The sequence below is a fragment of the Falco naumanni genome, chromosome 7, assembly GCF_017639655.2.
Source record: "Falco naumanni isolate bFalNau1 chromosome 7, bFalNau1.pat, whole genome shotgun sequence".
Classification (NCBI taxonomy): domain Eukaryota; kingdom Metazoa; phylum Chordata; class Aves; order Falconiformes; family Falconidae; genus Falco; species Falco naumanni.
Window position 1 is genome coordinate 4,978,345 of NC_054060.1, and position 21,786 is coordinate 5,000,130.

Here is a 21,786-nt window from a genome sequence, read left to right on the forward strand (position 1 = left end):
ATCGTAGGCTGCCAGTGGAACACGTCCCACAGGCAGGCAGAGGGGAAGCTCACCCCACCCAGGTGCAGGACATACATGCAGGTGATGATTAAAGTCTCATACAAGCCTCGAGAAGTTTCAAAGCATTAAAGCATGTAATAAAAGTAATAAAAGGTAGGATCTGTGAAGCCAGTCCACACCAAATGTGTAGCAGACAGAGGTACTGTGGCTTGCTTCTGCAGGACTCCTCCGCCCCCAATAACCTGAGCGTGGTTTTACCTGTGAGTTTTTTCCATTAAAAAAAATGCTTGTGCCTACTATGCCGATGAGAAATGTTAACACACACAAATATCTGCCCTACAGTGGACCCCTTTAAAACAAATCTAGCAGTGAATGACTTGAATAAGCCTTTGAATGGTAAATGGCATCATTATAAGGATATTAAGAGGTCAGGCAGTCAAGGCCTCTCGGTAAACTGGAGTTAATTTCTGAATCATATGCACATAGTAATACCCTTTTTATAATGGTGAATAAATCACATCAGTAACAGTTGTTAATATCTAACTGCCAAGTATCTGTTGCTGTATTAAATATCCTATTTGTCAACTTAAATATTTCCTGCTGCATGGTATAAAATGCAAATTGGATGCTAATGGCTGGCTTTACTTAGTAATAGGGGAATGTTCCCCAATTATAATGCTTAATTTTCTTCAATAATTTATTCTTTATCATCACTTCTGCAAGACAGGAAGGAACTTTCATATCGATTTGTACTTTTCCAGTATGTGCTAACCTTTTCAATGAGCTGAATAATAATTATAAACTATACATACTGTAGAAGATTACATTCATTTCCATAAATATTATCAACAAATCAATAACAGCCAATGTGTCTTGAACCTTGTTTGTGTTGAGTTTTTAGGTTCTCAGTTAAAAAGCTCTGCCCCCAGAAAGAGATGGCAGCGCTACATGAGAAGACCAGGGACTGTTGGAAATCTTGGCTCTCCAAGGACTGTTCACTAGCTCAGTCAAAGTGAACCAGATGCTTTTAATCCAGACCATGATACTACAGCTATATTGCTCTAACCTTGAAGTCTGCATCAGCACTACCTGGAAGCTTTGTTGGTGCAGGAACAGAGGGGCAGGAGGCAAGTTTGACTGAAGATGGAGCACAAAATGGCAGAGATGGAAAAACGACAGAAATTAAGCCAAGACATCCCTGCAGCTGTAGCACATCTGCCTAAGTACAAGAGCTGTGTTCTGGCAATACGCAGAGAATGGGTTGAGCATTTAACAGCAGATAAAGCATTAAAATCCAGCCTGGCAAACCTGAACAGCCACTAGCACAAGACAAATTCATTACACCCTGGTAAAGAGTCAGACAAAATGTACCAAGCGTGGGATAGCACACACATTTTGCAAGTTACTCAACGAATCCCATGATGTCAGTAACTAAAACCAAAGTATGTGCAAGTGATGTTGTTTTAATTTCAGATGTAGAGAAGAGACCCATTAATTACTTGGGTGATACATTTCACGATCTAAACAAAAACCCAGCATGCCAGCCTGGCTCTAACACCCCACTGGCACATTCCCAGTCGCTGCTCCGAGAAGGCACAGAAGCACTCCTGGATCCTCCTGCAGCAGGGGCTGCCTCCAGCCTCATCCCTGTCCAAGGAAGGAGCTGCAACACAGGGAAGACGAGAAAAAGCTTGTAGCAGGGCAAGTTGTTTTATGCCGGAAATCATGAGACCAACCAAATGCTCAGTTAAGGAGTTCCTGTTTATTTTCAGAGTGTACCAACTATTTGTTTCGGTTGTGGTTTCATGATCTCAGACTGACTACCCTCATACCATTGCCTACAAAATTAAGGGCTCAGATCAAGAGGGTGTACTAACAGCCCTACCGTGTCATAAAGGAAGGTGTCCATCCCCTCCCCTGCCTGTTACTCTCTAAGATTGTATGCAAGGAGAGCTCTGAACATCTACGCAAGCCTCAGTCACAGCTACATTCTATATAGGTAAAGTTATCGTATTTTTTGCGTTTTTAAATACAGAGTTTAGATTTCCACAAGCACAAAGGGGAGGAAAGCAGACATAGCTGGAAGCCACCTGTCCGCCGCCTTTCATTCTGGGCCTGAGGCTGAACCACCCCTATTGCAAGTTAAAGCAGCCAAATGGTCATTCCTGTGTGCCAGCTGGGATCACCCCCAAGGATTCTTTTCCTGGCTCAGGACTGTCAGAGAACACTACATCGTGGCCATGTCCCTTTCTGCTCTGGATGTGTCCCAGAACACCCCCAATGTGGGGAGAAAGGAAGAAAGATCAGATGGCATAAGATTCTGGCTTTATCCTAGCAGGGGATTCCCTTTTGCCATTTAAAGGGCACTTCTGGATTTCAATCCCCTTTGTACTGCTACAGAAATGGGAAAGACACAATGCCTGGGCAGCGGGTCTAACTTTATTGCCACAGATAATGTTTTATTAGCTCAAATGCAGGCCAGATCATTAGTAATTAGTGACTGAATTCTTCAATGGAACAATTTCTAAGTCCCATTCTGGTTCCTGAAGGTCACAAGTGCCCTTTGCAAAATTAGAGCAATCAGGCAATAGGCAAAATTTTTGTTAGTTTTGAGCAAGAATGGAAGTTGGGCAGGCCTGAGCCTGGCTGGTGGAGCTGTGGGAAGACAACAGCTATGCAGCTGCTTATAGTGCTCTTATTCTGGAAGCAGGCAGTGGATATCTGTGTGCTGGCTCTATCAGTCTGACGCCTTTCACCAATAATATATGAATATATATTCCCAAATGGAAGGGGGTAGCTCATTATATCATACTAAGCACATGTTGACCATATTGAAGTTAGCACATATCCCTTGAGTGTAATGACCTAAAATTAATTCTAATAAACAAAGAGCACCAGAATCCTTTATATCTGTGTCTAAAGAATTCTAATTAGGTGAACTCCACAGCCGATGACTTGCATTTTCTGTGATGTTACCAGGCCCATGCTAAGATCCTATATTTCCACTGCTCTGAAAGCGCTCTTTGGCACGCAGAGCACTGAGCTAAATCAGTAGGGCTGGGGCTGCCATCAGCAGCAGATATGGAGAAGAACATGGACTGAGAAAAACATCTGATGCTGGAGCAAGAAGAGCTATGCATCACATTTACATGAACAATTTGGGCAATATAACAAAGACATACCTACTGCTCTCTCTCCTGCTTCTTTTACCATATGAAAGGGTCAGAGCACAGGAAGCTCTCAGCTTGGCTGCTCCTTCCCAGTGCTGCTGGCCAGCCCTAACGAAGCATCACACAGCATGTGAGCAAAGAGATAAGACACAGAAAAGAGGGTATGGTGCAGAAGAAAGCATGCTAATAAAGGTGGCATCAGTCACCCCAAATGGAGACACAACTCAAACTGAAAGGATAGTCTCTGCGAAGGATGACTGAGACTCACTGGTGCCACAGATGGCTCTTCCAGCAGCTTGGAGGCACAGAGCATGGTGTGAGGAGAAAGGAATACCATTTACAGACCTCGAGCACTGCTCCCCACTGTTGCTGGGACTGGACTGAAGGCTTCTTCCATGTATTCTTTGGTTCCCTGCAATGCTTTGTAGCACTAGATTTTATATGGCAAATAAAAGGGCACTTATCATTCTTGACATCACCACTGGTAACCCGAAGGGGCTGATGCAGGCTCCCACTATTAATGCCTTAGAATACTATGAAACATAGAAACAGTTGAAACTGATATAGAAGTCGGGGGGGTGGAGGTAAGTGGCACGACATCAGCTCTAAAGAAAAAGTACACAGCATCAGATAAAAGCAGCAAAGAACAGACCTTGATATAGTTTCCAGCAATGCCTAGTGTTACAACAGACAAGGAACACTATTTTCCAGCAAGGCTCCCTTTTCAAAGGGAGGACTATCCTCCCAATAAAACAAGCAGGATGTGATATTTCTATCTGTGCTAGACTTTAACCGAAAAAAAACCCTACACACAGAAATGTGAGCCTACTGAAATCAATTAAAGGCTTTTCACTTTGTCTCAGGACACAGAATAGTAGCAGTCTATTAAAAACAAAACAAACCACCCAAAATAAATTAAAACGTTTCTTAGAAATGTCAACCCAACTCCACCTTTGTGGCACATAATCTTCAAAGCAGTTTTAACAGCTCCACAGAGCTCCAAGCACAGGCAGAACAAGTGAAACATCAGACCTACTTATTAGTTTGGGCTGTTTTTCTTAGTAGGCTAGAAAGTTCATTTAGGTTCAGCTCTCTACTAATATCTATTGGATTGCAACAGGTTTTCCTTTGAAGTAATAAAAAATGGGTGTCAAAAGCTTCTGGAATGCCTTGAAAATCTAAGCTGTGTTGTTTTCTGGTTTGGGGTGGTGGTGGTGGTTTTTTTTTTTAACTTTATGAATATATCTCCGTATTAGGTAAAGCAATGTCCATAGAGGTCAGGCGGTTAATAACCAGATGAATTATCATCTCCTCCAGTAAATTAGGAGCTGTTAGAAGCAGGCCTGTGCAAAGGTCAAGTTTAAGTAAAGATAAAGAATGATATAATCATACAGATAAACAAATATCCATTACTTGATTCCATCCTCATTTTCTGAGGATATACAATAAGGGCATGTATGCAGTCATAGGTATTTACAATTGCATGACAAATTAGCATAACATAAGGAGCTTTCACCCAAGATTTGGGGACTTTCAGGACACGGCATTCAGAAATTAAAGTGGAACAGAGTTGTGAAGTCCAGAACTGATACTTGATCTTCAAACAACAAATGCAAGTTCAAAGATAATCAGATCTAAGTTTTCATTATGACTTATGATTTTTTTTTTTTTTTAAAAAAAGCAGAGGCAGTAATTAAGATTTTAGATAGTCTTAAGAGTGGTTTTAGATTAAGCTAAACACAACACAGATTAGGACTTCCCAAAATCCCATCACTGGAAAAAAAATAAAAATAGAAATACATCCTGCAAGACTGACTGGCTGTTTGTCCAAGGAAATGCACTGAAGTCTGGAATTTCTCCTTCTTACACGGGCTGCCAAACGCTGCCAGGAGATGCTCTCCTTCAGCACGCACAGCTTAGAGCCTACGCTTCACAGTAAAGGCATCTCAAGTGAATAAAGTCACAATTATAGTGTAATTCTTTACAACTGCCATAAAAATGCTCCAGCTTTAAAACGCAAACTTGAGAAGGGAAGGAAACAAATTCTTAACGAGTTACTAAACTATAGCTTTTCATTCTTCAGTTTAACTGTTTTACCTGCATCTTATATTAATCTCTCTGTTATTGTAAAGACCACACCTGCCATTTTTAAAGAAGTGGTTCAATGAAACTGTAAAAATGTCAATTAGTAAAATATTATCGCAACTTGGGCATTGAAAAGACAGCTTCTTTTAGGACTTTCAAAATTCGCAATAGAATTAATTCTTTCAGCCGCGGTCACAGACTCTTGTCCGGCTGCCACCTTGTGGCAGCTGCTGGGACGCTCTGGTGCTGGCCCGAAAACTGGAATTTCAGGGCCCTGGAACTGGCCCTAGTCTCTGTCCCGCTGAACCTAAGGTTGGAGGACGGTTAATGAAAACACTGTGGCTCTTGTTTGAAAACAACACATAGAAAATGCTGCATTCTGTCTGAAGAAACCTTAAGACGCACATATGAATACAGAAGAACGCGTCCCACCAAAAGCATCCCTCAAAGCACTAACTAAACTGCAACACCAGGGCTGATTGATGGGCTTCAGAGACACCTGAAGCTTCTCCTAACCCCAAACCGGCCTGCGTGGCTGGCAGCCCTGAAGCCATCCTCCTCAGGGTCTTTTTAAGCCACTGGACTAGAACGGAGGGAGAATACCCCCCTAAACCTTCCCAGCTCTGTAATTTTCCTTTCAGTATGTTCCACCTCATCTTTTCCTCTGTGCCCAACTGAACAGTTTAATCCAGTGTTCTCTCACTACTGCTGCAAAAGGTGTGGGGCTGTGTAAGCTATCAGGCGGATGAGAAAGGTGACTTACAACACTGCTGCTCCCAATTATCTGTCCACAGATCTCTGGGTAGTTAGTAAGTTTATGCATTCAGGCAGTCCCACTCAATTAAATGGACTTATTTAGGTGCGGCTCCTCGGCAAGTTGGGACCTAAGCAGCATTCAGTCAATACCGTGCAAGACCTCACTTTGAAGGGTCAGGGCCTTGCTCTTAAAGATCAGTCCTGAAAAACAGAGTGGGAATCAGAAGCGATTCAGTCCAAGTCACGCACCTAATTCTTCTCCTCCACTTTTTTCCCCCCCAAGACATTGAAAACAGCATGACTCCCATCTCCCTTTCCCTCGGGAACAAATCACAGATGCTTATAATCAAGACAGAAACAGATTCCCGAGGCAAACAGAGAATTGTGTCAAGTCCCCAGCTTTCTCTGCCCCTCAGATCCCTGCCAGGGTGCTCGTGGCCGGGCAGCTTGTGGCAGCCAATGCATAATCCCGTGGGTGCCTCTGCCATGCCCAGCCCCATGCTGTGCTGCAGGGTGGGCAGCGCAGAGCACGGCGTAGTCAGCGGTAGGCTCTGCGTCGCCACCTTCCTCAGCTGACACTCAACACTGCGAATCCGATCTCAGATAAAACCAACAATGAAATGCAAGAAATGAAGTCTGTGCAGCAGACTGCAGGACAGACAGGTGTGAGGGCTATCAGACAGGAGTTAGAGCTCCTACAGGCACTACCCTCAATGCTGTTGGTTGCAAACTGCAACCTTCTCCAGTTCTATCGTAATTTAAGGAGGACCTATATGTTGACGGAGGATGAGATAATCTGTAGAAGTCTGTGAATCCCTTGCTGTATGTAGAAACAGTGGCTAACAGGCCAGCTAGGACTGCACATCCAGTGACAGATTGAAAAGCTCCCTTGTGAGGATGAGGAAAATGAAGCTGGGAGACACTTGAGTACCAAATAGAAGCATGTGGAAAGCCCAGTGGAAATATGAGGCAGCGTATCTTACATCTGAAATGCTACAGCATCACCCAGCTCCCCCGGGCCTGAGGACAGCATCCCCGTTATCACCTTTTGGTCAGTGTAGACCGCAAGAACTGCAAGGGAGTGGGGATGTCAATGTCTCTGTGACAGGCACAAAGCCCTACAGTGACACAAACAGAGAGTACTGTCTCATTTCTACATTCACTTTGGCTTCCCATTGACTGGTGTGTTTGACAGACATGCATCATTCCATCATTCCTTATCCATCATGCAGAGTCTGTTTGCTACCAGTCCTCCAAAGCAACACAGTAATATGACAAAAGCACGTTGAAGGGAAATACTCGCTAACAGGAGCAATCTTTTAGAAGATAAGTAATTCTCCCTTTTTTTATCAAAGTTAATTTTATGCTTATGACACAGTTTTTAAAGGCCTTCAGATGAAGAGCCTGAAACTGAAAATATGTGCATTTCTTTCCTCTCCTCTGAAGTCCCCTTCGCACGAGTGCACAGGGGAAGTTCGTCTGAAGACGAACAGAAGACATGGATTGCAGCATACAGCTGCTCAGTCCACAAAAGCAGAAATACGTTTTCACTTATTTGGCCCTTCACATTTCTTAAGACTTGTATTTATGTAGCATGTAACTTTATGAACATTTCAGGGATTTTTAAGTGTTTAAATATTCAGACTGTATTGGCAACAGATGTTCAATGATATCTTTAATTTTCAGTTTTACTGAAAATATCATGTATTGGTTGATATTTTCTATAAAATACAACTTTGAAATATACTTTGCTTCCATGAAATGTATCTGAGCCTTTCAGCTACTGCATTAAAGTGGGCACTTCTGGAATTAGTGAGCAAATGTTCTGAGTCTCTAATAGTATTTCTTGTTTGGCAAAAAAATAGTGCTTTCAGGAACACATTCTTTTGTGTAATCTCTCTCTCACAAGACAGATGGCATCATTAATTGCCTCTACATCTAGTTAAATTTAAAAACCTGCACTTAAATAATGTTAAAGTTGTGGTACATGCTGACAAACATAGGAAATATTAAGGTAGAATCAATTGGAAACAAGGGAGGAAAACCAAGACAGGACAGACAGGAATAATAAGAGGCCACAAGAAACACCGACTGATTTAATACGTCCTCATTCATGCCAGGAAAGGTCACAACCTTAATAATCTAGGAAGCGTTTCTGTGTTTCGGTGAACTCCTGGCTTGAGCGAAGCAATTGGCAAAACTCCCATTGACTTCAGTGGGTGAGAATGTCATCCCTTAATCTTTTTAAAGCAACTTTACATGGAAGTTGTCCAGTATGGCTTATCCGCAGTTCTAATTACAATGCCTGTGTAAATACATTTTGGGAGTCAAACGTAATTGTGATCTGTATTTCAGAGCTAACATTGCTGCGACTCCCTGGTTTACCGCAGTCACCCTACAGTGGTATCAGTTACCAAAAGCCGGATTGTGAGCCTTCTCTGAGCTTCAAATGGAATATAATTACCATAGCACTGCCAAAGAGCCAGCTTTTGCCAATAGATACCATATGCTAACGCTTTGGTTTTAAATACAAGCCCTGTGTTTAAAGCCTTTTCTCACACCATACAAGCTGTGGTTTTCAGATGCCTAGGAGAGACACCCGAGTGGATGTGAGTGCGTACAGCCGCACCATCTTCTGAAAGTCCACCTATACTACATAGCCTATCTCATTAAATACAGGTATGTTCTCTTTTACAGTTAAATACTTCTTAGACAGTGAGGGTCCTAACTGAACACCGTAGAAGAAAACAATGTCAAGAGAGCAAATAACAAGGAGTTGCACTGGAAATAAGAAATAATTGAGACTTGATGCTGAGATCTTGAATTCACATCTGTATCCATATGCTAATCTTGAATTAGGATAGTTGTACCTAGTAAACTCAACAATACTATTCCTCGCTAACAATAAGGATATAAGGTTCTTTAAAAATGACCTTATTTTCTTTAGTCTTTAAACACAAGGCCACTACTAGAACACTGAAAGCTCAGTTTCTCACCTAGATTTTATTTAATTTTATTTTAGTCTGGCTTTATGCTCTAGGTTTATACATTTGTCATAAAATTCAATCAAAGTGGCCAATATCACCCAAATTAGGAAGAAGGTAAAATTGTCAAACATATTAAACTCCCACAAGATTGCTAAATTAAGCAGGTGGACAGAGGAAAGAGACCTTACTAGCGACCTTACAGTGGGAAAGGCTGCAGGGTAAGTTCAGCTGGAGAACACATGGGAGCGTAATTTCAAGGCACAAATCTATGGGAAGCGTGGCTTCACTGTTTTCAAGCTCATGAAAGTGGTTTTATTTTTAAATAGAAGACAGTATTCAGTAATGCCCTTCATTTTGTTTTCATAGTGTCTGACTGGTGAAAGAATTTAATAGATTAAGCTGTGACAAAGAAATCAGACGTTATGAATAAAACAACTACCAGATTAGCACAGAAGCACACGAGATTAATATTTTGTTACAAACTATGATCAAGGCTGATCATCAACATTCATGCTGGGGATTAAATTTCTGCTTTAAATCCATTCTCTTACCTATTTGTTCCTTGGCACTGAAAGCTGTGTGTCTTGGGACAATATCCTCCATCACTTATAAGATCTAAAAGTTTAGTTATGCATGACAAGGGACAGTGGCCACCTCTCCTCTGTTTCCCGGCCATCCAGTGTAGGCAGCAGTAGGTTCTGGAGTCAATACCCTTCTGCTGGCTTCATTTAATATATTACTTTTTATGTTGGCAAAAGTTCTGATACAGCTATGAGGTTTTGCTGATAGGCTTGTAGACTCTGTCAGGGAGGACTAGGGTCACTTGAGTGGTTCTGGGTTTACCTTTTAAAAAGACACCATTACTCACCTACACAAAAGACTCTCCTGGGCAGGATTCCACAAGAAAGCATTTTAGTCCCTTCCATTCCACTCAGTTATGCCTGACGTAAGTCAGCAGTGCTCCAGCACCCCAAAACTGCACTGGCTTCCTAGCAACATTTTCCTTTCGACATCATTCAAGGTGTTAACCTTGGAATATCATTCTTCAAAAAGCTGTATTCCTCAGTCTAGGCTCCCCTAAAGGGCCACCCATCTCTTCCCACATTAACACAACCTATGCCTGCCATTAAACATGCCCACCGTATGAGGTTTTCAGGACCGGAGGAAGTATGATATACTGTCAGACGGTACTGTAGAACTGAATTTCATAATGCATCACAGTACCTGGATCTGCTGATCGTCTGTTAAAAAATTCAAAATACTTGAAAGCAAACAAACTGCTAATTGTGGACACGTTTGCACTGCAGCAGAAAGCAGCACATAGCCTCAGGCTGTAGAGTGAGAGCTGGAACGGCGTGTTGCACTGCTCTGCTCTCGTGCACTGCCCTTGATACCGCACATGCAGGAAGGCTCAGAGCCTTGACAGACCAAAAGGGCTCTGACAGAAACACTCAGGAGCCTGTGCAGCCCAAGCAGAAGACTCACTAGGACAAGGATCTACAGAGGGAATTCCACAGGAACATTGCTAGAGATAAACAGCTTAAACTATCGCATGAGCACATTTTAAGGAGTTACTGCCCCTCAGGTGAGATGACGTGGATTCGCTGCATTCATTGCCCCCAGGCCCCTACACCTGGGAAGCAACGAAGGCTCATTTCAATCCCTGCAATGACATCTTTAATCATATGCACTGTCACATGCCAGACACTGACCTCTGTCTCCATTTTGATATTGGGGGATAATTTGGTATCTGGTGCGAGATCACATTTGTCTTTCTTGCAGTAAATTCTTCACTCAGACATTCTTAAAGTCAAATGGAGAGCAAAAGTGGCTTGAATGAGCATGCCTTCCTTTCCCTTCACAGTGAACAGATATCCCAGAGTCAGATGTTCTGGACCAGCTCAGAGACACTAATTCCTGACCCAGGGCTGTAACTTCTTGAGTTGTGATAACCAGACTGCTTTCCATTACACCTCTCTACTTAAATTAGCCATTATGATGTAAACCAAATTGTTCTTCACTACCATCCTATTTGCTAGTAGAAATTGTCAATATTCCCTCTTCTTTAGATCCACCCTCAAACCTCAGATGTGCATTCTTACAGACACTGGTTTACTCAAAATAGTACAATAACCCCTGTAATTATTTTTACAAAGCAAATACAAGAGATGCAGAACATCAAAACTAAAATCATCTAAACAGCTGTAAGACCATCACCTGTAATTACTAGCTTAATGCAGAATGCACTTATTTTAGGGGGGGGAAAGGATTAGAAAGAATTAAAATATTGTTTTCTTATCACTCAGCTTTGAAAGTAGCCGTGGCAGGCTTTGTTGGTTTGTTACTCTTCAGGCTGATGAGAAAGGTTCCTTAGGTCCACCTGGCGGATCAGGTCTAAATTTTATGCTGCTGTTAGAATAACCATGTGCTTTACCTCCATCTGCGTGCCTCACGGCTTAGAAATGAAGTTTGTTCAAAAGGGCAAAGCTTTCTGCTGGTATCTGTTGGAATCAAGTAGGAAAGCAGACATTCTGTGATCTCAGGGGGACAGCATGAGGTAATATATCTGCCCCACTCACCTGCTGCTCCATCGTTTGTGGATGGGTGAAAGTCACAAAATCAACTGAGAAGTAACCAAGCACTCCTTTAGATTTACAGGTTTCTCCAATTTTAAAGCAGAGTGAATTAAGAACTGCTGGATCAACAGAACATTGTGGAATGGTAGTGCCAGATGATCGCAAAGGACCGTCAGCATGGAGCTGGTCTCCAGATGACACTATTTTTATCTTGCCTGTTGGCTCTATCAGCATATCCACCGTAAGGTTTGTGACATTTCCTGAGAGCGGGAAAGCTTCTATCACACCACCTAGTAAGAAATGAATTAGCTGTTAAGCTAGTAATCAAATTCACATGTGATGCTCCTCAGAGTGCACAGAACGAAACCATCCGGCTCCTATTGTGCTCAGACATTGCAGGGAGGACTGCTATGGAGATACAGCAAGTAAATAAATGTAATATGAGCAGCATAGCTAGAACCCATTAATCTCTTAGAAGAGAAAGAAGATATCTCATCTACTATAGCCCTGCACAGTTCAACCAGTGGCTTTTCAGCTGCAGATGTTTTGCAAGCAGTTCCAAACTAGATATATCACTCACCTGACTGGAGAAGTATGCTCTTGGGTAGGATGAATGAATCCTGGCCTGACCTACAGCCCACCTAATCACCAGGCCCAGAACAGCAGTAAAATGAATGTTGGGACCACAGAGGGAGTGGTATCTCCTGCTGTGGACCAGCCTTGGAAATTTCCATTCATATGATGGTCTTTGACAAATAGCCTGCCCTTTGGTATTCATCCACATGAGGAACTTGGTATGTAGATGGGAAGGCTTGTAAATGACAACTTCTAGCATGGTCTTGCCCAGGAAAATCACAAAGAAAACCACTTGGCATTTTGGATTTTCCTTTTTACTGCAGATAATGCTATAACTCAGGATAAACTACTATGTAATAAAAATTGGTACTAAATGTGTTAACTGGCATTATTTGTCAGAAAAATACATCCAAAGCTTTGAATCAATCTTGTCTCTTCCACAGCTAAAGTAGTATATGGAATGTAGATATCCATTATATAGAATACAAAATGATGGCAGGGCAGAGTAACCACAGAAATTTACTACCCAACCACAAACTCCTTTCCCATCCAAAATCTGGCAGACCAATATAGGATGTTAACATGTCTGTGCAAAGCTAACATTGATTTGCAGTGATTAGACAAGGTGATTATCTGCGCTGCCTCTTAGGGACAGACATAGTCTCAGTTCTGAGCTCTAGGCCAGTTAGGTACTGGCCAACTTTGCTCCAAAGGTGCCATGAATAGGTTTAATGCAGGAAGCCCTGCTGAGGACTCAGTGCCACATGAACAGAACAATCCAGCTATCAGATTAGAGCTCATTCATATTCCTTTGGTTGGACGGCAAGAAAGAGCACAGCAATGGTCTGACCAGGCGTCTGTGCCAAGGTACTGTAAGGGACAATATGGCACTGCATTACTGATCCGCAGTGGCAACACCACCTGCCTGAAAGGCAAAAACTGGGGAGGCAAAAATTCCACTCTTTGCCAATCTGTTAAAGGTTGTGAGCACATTTGACTTGGTGCAATGTATGTATGTAGCATCCAGAGTTTACATATAGCACCCTTCCTGGTCCTATGGGAAGGAAAAGCTAGTCCCGCAGCTGTCTGCTCACCAGCACCTAAGATGAAACACGCTCCCACTCACCTACGCGCACACTCAGACATTAGCATTCCCGACAGCCCTTTGCCAAACGCAAGGTTAACCCTAACCCTAACCCTTGAGTCCAGTAACCCAGGGTTAAGGAGTTGGTGCTTATCGATTCCAAATCATGTCAGAAAGGTAATCCAGGATTAATATAGGTTAAAAGCTTGGATAGGACATATGAATGATAGAATAGTTGCCTGTAATTCATTCGTAAATGAACATTTGAAGCACAATGGAGAAATAAAAGGAAATAAATATTGAAATGGGCCCAAGATTAACAAGAATATGGCATACAATATGGTATAATTACTCCTTATAACACTTAACAGCGACTTTGCAGTCTTATTTACCTTGACTAAGAAATGTTTGGAGGAATTTTTCCCATGTAGGGAATCGTTTCTCATTGACTGGCTGTACGTGCTGTGCTAAAAGGCCCGGCAGCTCCTCGGAGATCTTCACCAAAGCTGGCTCCTGCAGAAACAAATTAAATAGAACCACAAGCAATTTTACTACAGAAATGAAAACTGCTTGTGGGGTGATTAAAAACCAGGCCTCCAACAGGCAAAAAAAAAAAAAAATGTGGTTACTGTTTACCCACAGTCAGGAAGCCTTTTTTAATTTTTCTGCTTACTACTCTTCCCTCCTATTGAAAACTGTCCTTCTCTGAAAGACAATCCCCCCCTTTCAGTATAGCATCTATTGCATTATAATTTATATCAATAATTTGATCTGGCAACTGAAAATGCTAAGCACTTGGTAACTGCTTAGGGATCAATATCAGCAGTCAATAACTTCTACATTGTTTATATTTTGAAACTGAGTGTATTGAAATAGTCACATATGCCAGAAGTAGTTTTACTGATTCTATGTTTAAGCTGTTATATCAACACAAACACCCTTTAGTTTAAGAAAGAAAAAGAAAAAAAAAAGGAAGAATTATCAGCCAAAAGCATTTCTAAAGCAGGAAATAATCCTTTACACTCTCCAGTAAGTAACATAAATTCACAAGTGTATTTGTGCCTCTATCTTTGGTCAAACTTGATTAGTCATACTATAGGAGATCAGCTAGCTTTTTCCTAGTTTCAAATTCTTTACTATATTATCACACACACAAAACAACCCCATTAAATACAGAAACTAACTGCATTGCTTTTACTGTTCAAAAATGTCCCAGAAGTATACAAGCATATAAAGTGCAAGGACCCTGACTCTATTGCTTCAGGCTCCTTTTCTTGCTGCTTCATAAGCATTCGCCTGCTTCCCCTGGGTCTCTTTGCTTCTGTTTTACATCCTCTCTCTTCAGCATCCTGTGTTTCAGAAGATGACCAACCATCCTCTGATCCTGGCAATGTCCTAAGCCACAATCATATCATCTTGAGCTCTGAAGGAACATGATAAAACCTTATGGCTAACATCTAAGAATACGGGAAAAAAATAAATATCTATTTTTCCACACCAGTGACTTTGAAGAGATGGGCTTTCTCATGAAGCACATGATGTGGCTTAACCAAAATATAAATTCAAAATCAGTTTACTGTGATGTATCTAACAGAATAAGGAGGAAGAAGAGGATGGGTATCAACTTTGCGTATAGGAGACCTAGATATATCTTGTTCCTGAATACTTGAGACTGAGACCTCTGCCTGAGACCTCAGGAAAGTCACTTTCTGTCTGTGCCTCAGCTGTCCAGCCATGAAAGGGGGACAATTGCTGTCCCTATCTCACCTGGAATTGAGAAAAAAAAAAAAAAGTCTTAAAAATATTGAGGTGCTTAGGTAATGATGCTGATCCCATAGGGCTATGTGCGCCCCTATTGTATACCAAGGAGAAAAGTATGTTGTTGACTTTAAATATCTCGGAAAAAAACATTAAAAAATGGGTTTAGTCAGTTTATCAATATACTAAGCAGCACAACCTTAACCTTACGGCAGAAACAAAGGGCCACATAAAATATGAGATCCAAGTTCAGAATTAACCCAGATTCAGGTCTTACACTGCTCGTTTCCTTACCACCTGTACAGAGGAATTCAGGTTTTGGGTAGCTCAGCTGACTAAAACAACAGAGCAGTGAGCAAATATCAGTTGGCCTTGTCTCAATTTGTATTTACGTTGAAATATCGCTAAGCCAAGAAGTCACAAGATGAGGTGGTTTGCTGCACAGTGAAAATAAAGGCAGCTTTGGAGAGAGGATGCAAGCAATGATGGATGTCATGGAGATGCTGACCTACAAATCAGTTTGCACCTGTCAGTGCATTCCGCGATACCTCTGTCACTCTGCCTCATGCCTGAGTTACATTGACTTCAGGTATTGTGCAGTTTAAACAGAAATATAAAAAACAAACAAAAGAAGAGACATGCCATGGCTGCCTGAAAGCTTTTGATAAGTTATGGGGGGGGAAAACAGTAATCCCTGCTGATCTGTAGAAACATTTGGGAATGCTGTGACCAAGCTTGTGTTAGTAAAAATTAAAATTATGAGCACGTGAAAGGGGATACAATTTTCCATTGCAACAGTTCAGAGGGACATGAGGGCAGCCACATCAGCTCCACAGAATAGGGCTGGGGACAGTTGTATCTCCTTTTAGAGAGAGCTGGTTTTGAGGATCACAGGTGGCTGGGAAAGAAAGCTCCTAAACTGGGTGCAAAATCAAGCAGAACTCCCAAACTCTGAAGCATACTGAAGGGCACTTGTGAGCCAGGGAAGTGGAGGCAGCTGGTAAGGCACAGAGACTCTAGTCACCTCAATCTATACATATAGTAACATCACAATGCTACTGCTCTCCGTCCTTATGATGAGCATAAGACAGGCAAGACTGTTGCGGATCTGCCTTGGCAGACCAAGTGTTGCTTGTTTACATCAGGTCAAATAGCATTTGAAGGGGACTTGAGCACAGGATGAACTCCGAGTGCCCGTCAGGGCAAGCGGACGCACAGTGCCCAGCTCAGGAGCATCTTCCAGTTCAAAGCACCCTCAGTATTTGCCAACTGCGAAGGATGCGTGTATCAAACCCAAGCGCCTTACGGAAACAAGACAGTGGCTTTTAAAGAAGTAACTAATTCAAGAAAATCTGAAAAATGTTCTCATGAAATCAAATCCAACGTAACAGTGCTTTTAACCGGTAATGCCTAGATAATCAAGGTGTTCACAGAAGGGAGTCAGGCAACCGCTTTTTAAGGAGCAGCACCTGGAATTCTAGTTGGAAGTTTTTTGCAACTGTAAGCTCTAAAAAGGCAATAATCCTGATTATAGGGAGTTTTAGTAGGCAAATTCAAGCCCGCATCCAATACTCACTCATGAAGTCAAACCTTTTATAAGGATCAGTGCTCGGTAGGCTAATTTCATTTAAATTGGACGGTATCTCCAGCAGAGCTTACCAATGTTTTATTTCTTGATGTGGCCCAAACCAATTCAGAATCATAGGCTCAATAGAAACAGGGAGCATTTGTTCAACACCTTCAGCTGATGTTTCTTAGCACCAGTGAAAAAGGAGCAGCCCAAATACTGTTTACATCATGTAGAAATCTTTTAAATCTCTTGCACCTTTTTACAACAATGAATAAGTATGAAAAAAACCCCGTACACCTTTCCCCCCCTAAGTATGATTTCTTACCCTTCTTCAAGCTTGATTTTGAAAGGCTTTCTTAGAATGTCAGTTGCAACAAAAGATTAGGACCAGATGTGGCATATGTTGAAGGCATGGGTAGGAAATCTACTCAAGACACATCAGGCAGCAAAGAAAAGCCTGTTGAGAAGGTAAGTAAAAAATAGAAAGAAGAAACAGACTTAGAAATAGGAAGACCGACCTGGGGAAAGAAAGAGGCTGCAGAGCAGAATCCATGAGAAAGACCATGGGCTTTTTAGCTAAAAATCAGATTGAAAGGAAATTATTTACACCTTGCAAGCAAACAGAGTGAAGAAAGTAACTCCAAATAAGTAAAGCTGAGTGGGCCAGAGAAGAATAAAATCAGCAGACAGATCCTCAGCAATACAAAGTGCCACATCTCTGCTGAAGTCAATGAAGCTATGGCAATTTATGCCACTTCGATGGCACTATGACAATTCATACCATTTATACAGTATATCCTTTATACTGCAATCAGTGCAGCTATGATAACTTTTTCCAGCTGCCTTGATGTGAATTGGTCCAGCCCAGCTTATTCTCATGTTCTTAGCGACACCAGCAAATATGGTTATATTGGAAGAGGCCAGTGACCGCAGTCTGACTGTCCAAATTATTCCATTATTACCTATTTTGCAAATTAAACTGCTCTGACATTTTTTCTAATTCAGACAGGTACGTGCTGGCCAGAACCACGATCTACCACACTGAACAAAACAATCTGAGAGGTTCATAAAAATGGAAATGTATTTGGAAGTGATACACTGAATACCCTATCTACTTAAAGTTTGCAACCTGATTTAAAGCCCAGGCATTTAATTGTTAACTGCAAATTTTGAAATTAAAAAGTGCCAATTTTGCCTTCCATGAGCTGGAAAACTATGTTCTGATAGAAGGCAACATCATGTAAAACAGTCATCATTACCAAGTAACACAAATGTTTTTTGTATGTAAAATTGCTTTGTAAAATATTTGCTCCATCTGCTGAAAGTAGCAAAGACAATTTTCCCTGATAGCTAATGGCCCATTTCAGCTGTATGGCAAGCGATTCACCGTGGCTGCAACTTGCATTAAGTAGAATGGTGAAAACAGTGCACAGAATTCTCCACTTATGTAGTATTATCTACTCACTGCTTCCTGAGAGCCCGTCCCTCATTATCATGGCCTTCGCTGTGGATCAGCACGCAGGACTAGGGTTGCTTTGACTCAAGAGGCTTTTTGTCAAACTGAGGCACATATGCTATGTTTCAATACAAAAGCACAAAACAGCCACTTTCCTTGACTACAAGAACAAGAAGGTTAGTTCTCTTTCAACTTTCCAGCACTTAAACTGCTGTTCCTTTTTTCACACCACATGGGGCCATGGTTTTCTCTTCTGGCTCATGCTGTCACTCTGCACGCTGAGGATTTCAATATATAAAGATCAAGCACTTCTTTTAATTCTAAATTCAACTACACACACACACGCACCAAAAAAAAAAGCAAAAAAACCCCACTGGCCTAGTCCAAACCCCCCCTCCCAATTGGTTGGCTCATTGTATACTCTGCTATTTACCGTGCCTCCATTGAAAAGCACATGTTTACATTGTGCCCTGAACTACTTCAACATCTGCTAACAGACCAATAAAAAATAAATAAACCAGGATTGTTCAGAAAGAGAGATTCTTTCTATTTCCTCTGAACGCTCCTAAACCGGCAGCAGCAATATGCTGCAAGATCCCTTTTCATAGATGTCATCTCTGAAAACAATATATGCGGGGAAATCAAATATAAAATCAGAACAGCCTGTGCTCCAAAAAGCAAACCGAAAGAGGATCTTGAAAGCTCTATGAACCTGTCAAATAATTCTCCATATTTATACACAGCATGTTAATCTGAGGTTAGGACAATTTTATTAAATAGTTTGCTTTTTTAATTAAAAAAAACAACCGATGTGCATTGCTATTTTATGCATAAAGTATGTTTTTTGTGAGGTTGCAGCCTTTGTTTTTCAAGGTTCCCCACATCTACCTTCACAGTGAAGAAAACAACCATCATAATCTTAAAAAAATCTTTTTTTTTTTTTAAATCATATATTTCTTTCAAATGTAGCATTTGTAAGTTTAGGACATCGGAGTGTTAATCCTCATAAAAAGACGAGATAAGCAATATTTGAAAGCCTCTTTTTCTGTACTTTAATGAGATCTCTGCAAATGCACAAACAATTCAGATGCCCTCAGATTAATAATATTTTACTTTTCTCTCTTTCAGTCTCTACAGATTTTGTTCATTTCTGTTCACTTGCCCTCCTTTCTGGCTTGTATCGCTAAAGAAAGGGTTCTAATGAGTTCCAAAAATGTGATTTCAAAAAGAAAAGAGATGTCATATAGATAATCCACAGTCACTTCCCAGAAATTTTATCTAAATTGCAGAGCTGTTACGCTAAAGGAATTGTCAGACAAAACCTGCATTGTGTTTCACAAACAACACACTGTTAAACTTCTTTTATTCTTAGAGTTGCCTATGTGTTACTTTTTGGATTTTAGCAAAATAAACATTTTTAAAATAATCCAAGCAGGCATTTTATTGGATGCGATAACATTAACGGATTTCAAATTTCTTTAGTGCTCTTGCTTTATCCTCTCCTTCCACACTGTTATTGCAACAAACTGGCACTTAAATTCAATTGATTCAAAATATTCTGGATCCATATGGCCTAAAACCCTGGAGCTGAAGTTCTGATATTGCCTCACTGCTGTTTTCTAGCATTTGCCTCTACTCCAGTCCCCAGATGGTGGAAGTAACATTTAAACCTCCTTTCCTCTGCCTTGTACAATAGACCTTGGCACCATTTCAACTGTTTACTCCGGTAATTAACAGCACTGATACCACAACAATTACAACTCCTACAATCTTAACACAATAATGCTATGAATTAGTGAGAGCTAATGGCTGGAAGGTATAGTGGTTCCAGACTGCGAGATCTGTGCATTTTTAGAATAAAATAAAAGGTACAAACAGCACGCTTTCGGTAGACAATGATTACCTAGTAATTAGTTTACACAAAGCTTCCTATTTAATGGCAAAACGCTGTAATTAACGCGTGACAGAAAATCAAAGGGTACTTTGTAAGCGTATGAAAAATTAACACTGCAGGCCTATAGCTTTATGTACTGATTAGAAGCATATTAAATCAATAGGACATACAAACCAACAGCTTGCATATCTGATTATTGCAAGTCTCACGAATGGAGATCATGGCTTTAATCTAACCGAGGGATACAATTATCACGCTTTATTTTACTTAAGATTTGAGAATCACCTGAAACGTCACCATGGCAGGCACACAGGTATATTAATAATCTGAGAAAGAGCACACTGGACTGTTCGCGGACATGGTGAATATTTAAGCTATTTAGGATATATTGCTGCAAGATCACTGCCTGTGCTAGGAAACAACCTGCAGCTGTATTGCTTTATAGGTAATCAATTCCTGTCCGAAACCTTTGGGTTCTTTCTCTTTTTCCTATTAAACATCATATCAGTTAGAAGAAATTTTACAAGCCTGTCAAAATGCTGTAAACGCATCTTCTGTGTATCTGTCAAGAGTTTCTGGCCCTCTTCAGGCTGAAAAAAATACCACACCTGCAACCGTGTGCGTGCACCAACAGCGGAGCAAAGGCTACTCGCTTAAGAACCCCCTGGGCAGACTTCAGGTGTTACACTAAGGCCAGTTTGATCGCTTGCGGTTTATCCCAGTTGCAGCACTATTTGCAGCACTGCCCTAGAACAAGGCCGGTGGCGGCACAAGAGGCAAGCAGAGTGGTGAAAATGGGAACGGGTAGCAGAAAGGAAAAAAACAAGGATAGGCAGCTTTGCTGTGTTCAAAGACTGTCAGAAATAGTGCACCTGCAATGCCATGTTGCTAAAATTACATCTTTGGCAGTATTACGGTTGGGTTTCTTTTGACAAACATACGCTCTTTACTCTGAATTCCTTACTTCAGTAAAGAAACGAGATGTGGTATGTAAGCTTCAGCTTTCTTACAGTGAATGTGACTCATTTAACCAGTAAACAATCTGCTCACCACTATTCCCGATTTTCAGATAATCACAAAATTTATCTATTATTTATTACAGGACTTTTGAAAGTTGACCAGAAAATTTTTATTTTAAAGGAACATCCAGCCTTTCACATAATTTTATCTCGGCCTTTGAAACTGTAATTTTCCAATAGCAATCAATGCAAAATCTTGCAGCCAGGTTCTGAATATTGCTTTATGCAACTCAGAGTGAAAGTTGGATTTGTCACCTTTTGAAAAGATTTTAATTTCCTTGTACACATTTTAGTGAATTAACCAAGATGCAGTCTATAAGGAAACTGTGACAAAACACTGTGACACAACCGGAGGCAGTAAGATTCAAACACTCTAACACTTAAAACAGTAGGCTGCCCAAATGCATTAAATAGCTTTTTTCTTCTACAACAGATATTTAATGGAGAGTTTTGAAATCGTTGTGTAGCTATGGCCAATTATAATGGCTTATTGAGAGAACATTGATGCTTTTTTCCTGTGCCTTGTTCTATTGTATTTTCAGCTCTTCTCTTCTTTACCCCCCACACTGATCCCTTTTTTTGTCTTCAGCTTGATCTTCGTTATCTTTAGGATTGCTGCTAGGTAAACTCATATCGTGTGGCTGGTCCTGGTGGTTAATTAAGAGTTGCAGTGTAATAAAAGATAATTTTAAAATTAATTTCACTAGTAATTTAATCTAGTGATTTAGATACTGTTTAGCATTCTACAGTTACACAAGAGGATGGGAACTCTGCATAGTGCTGTATTTTACATAAAAGGGGAAACTGTTAAAAGAAGAAAAATGGCAGCACTAGCAGGAAGGTGATGTTCTCTTT

General features: G+C 41.0%; 1 protein-coding gene across 2 annotated transcripts in view; it reads right to left on the reverse strand.

The window, feature by feature from the left end:
• IQCH (IQ motif containing H) overlaps nucleotides 1–21,786 on the reverse strand; it is a 72,765-nt gene that overhangs the window by 11,510 nt on the left and 39,469 nt on the right. For both annotated transcript variants that reach the window (XR_005828762.1, XM_040599679.1), the window contains exons 15-16: nucleotides 13,627–13,747; nucleotides 11,578–11,864 (exon numbers count right to left, since the gene is read on the reverse strand). Coding sequence is in view for 1 of the 2 variants with exons in the window: in XM_040599679.1 (XP_040455613.1) it covers nucleotides 11,578–11,864; nucleotides 13,627–13,747 (408 nt within the window). In the remaining variant the exon portion in view is untranslated. The remainder of the gene's footprint in view (nucleotides 1–11,577; nucleotides 11,865–13,626; nucleotides 13,748–21,786) is intronic.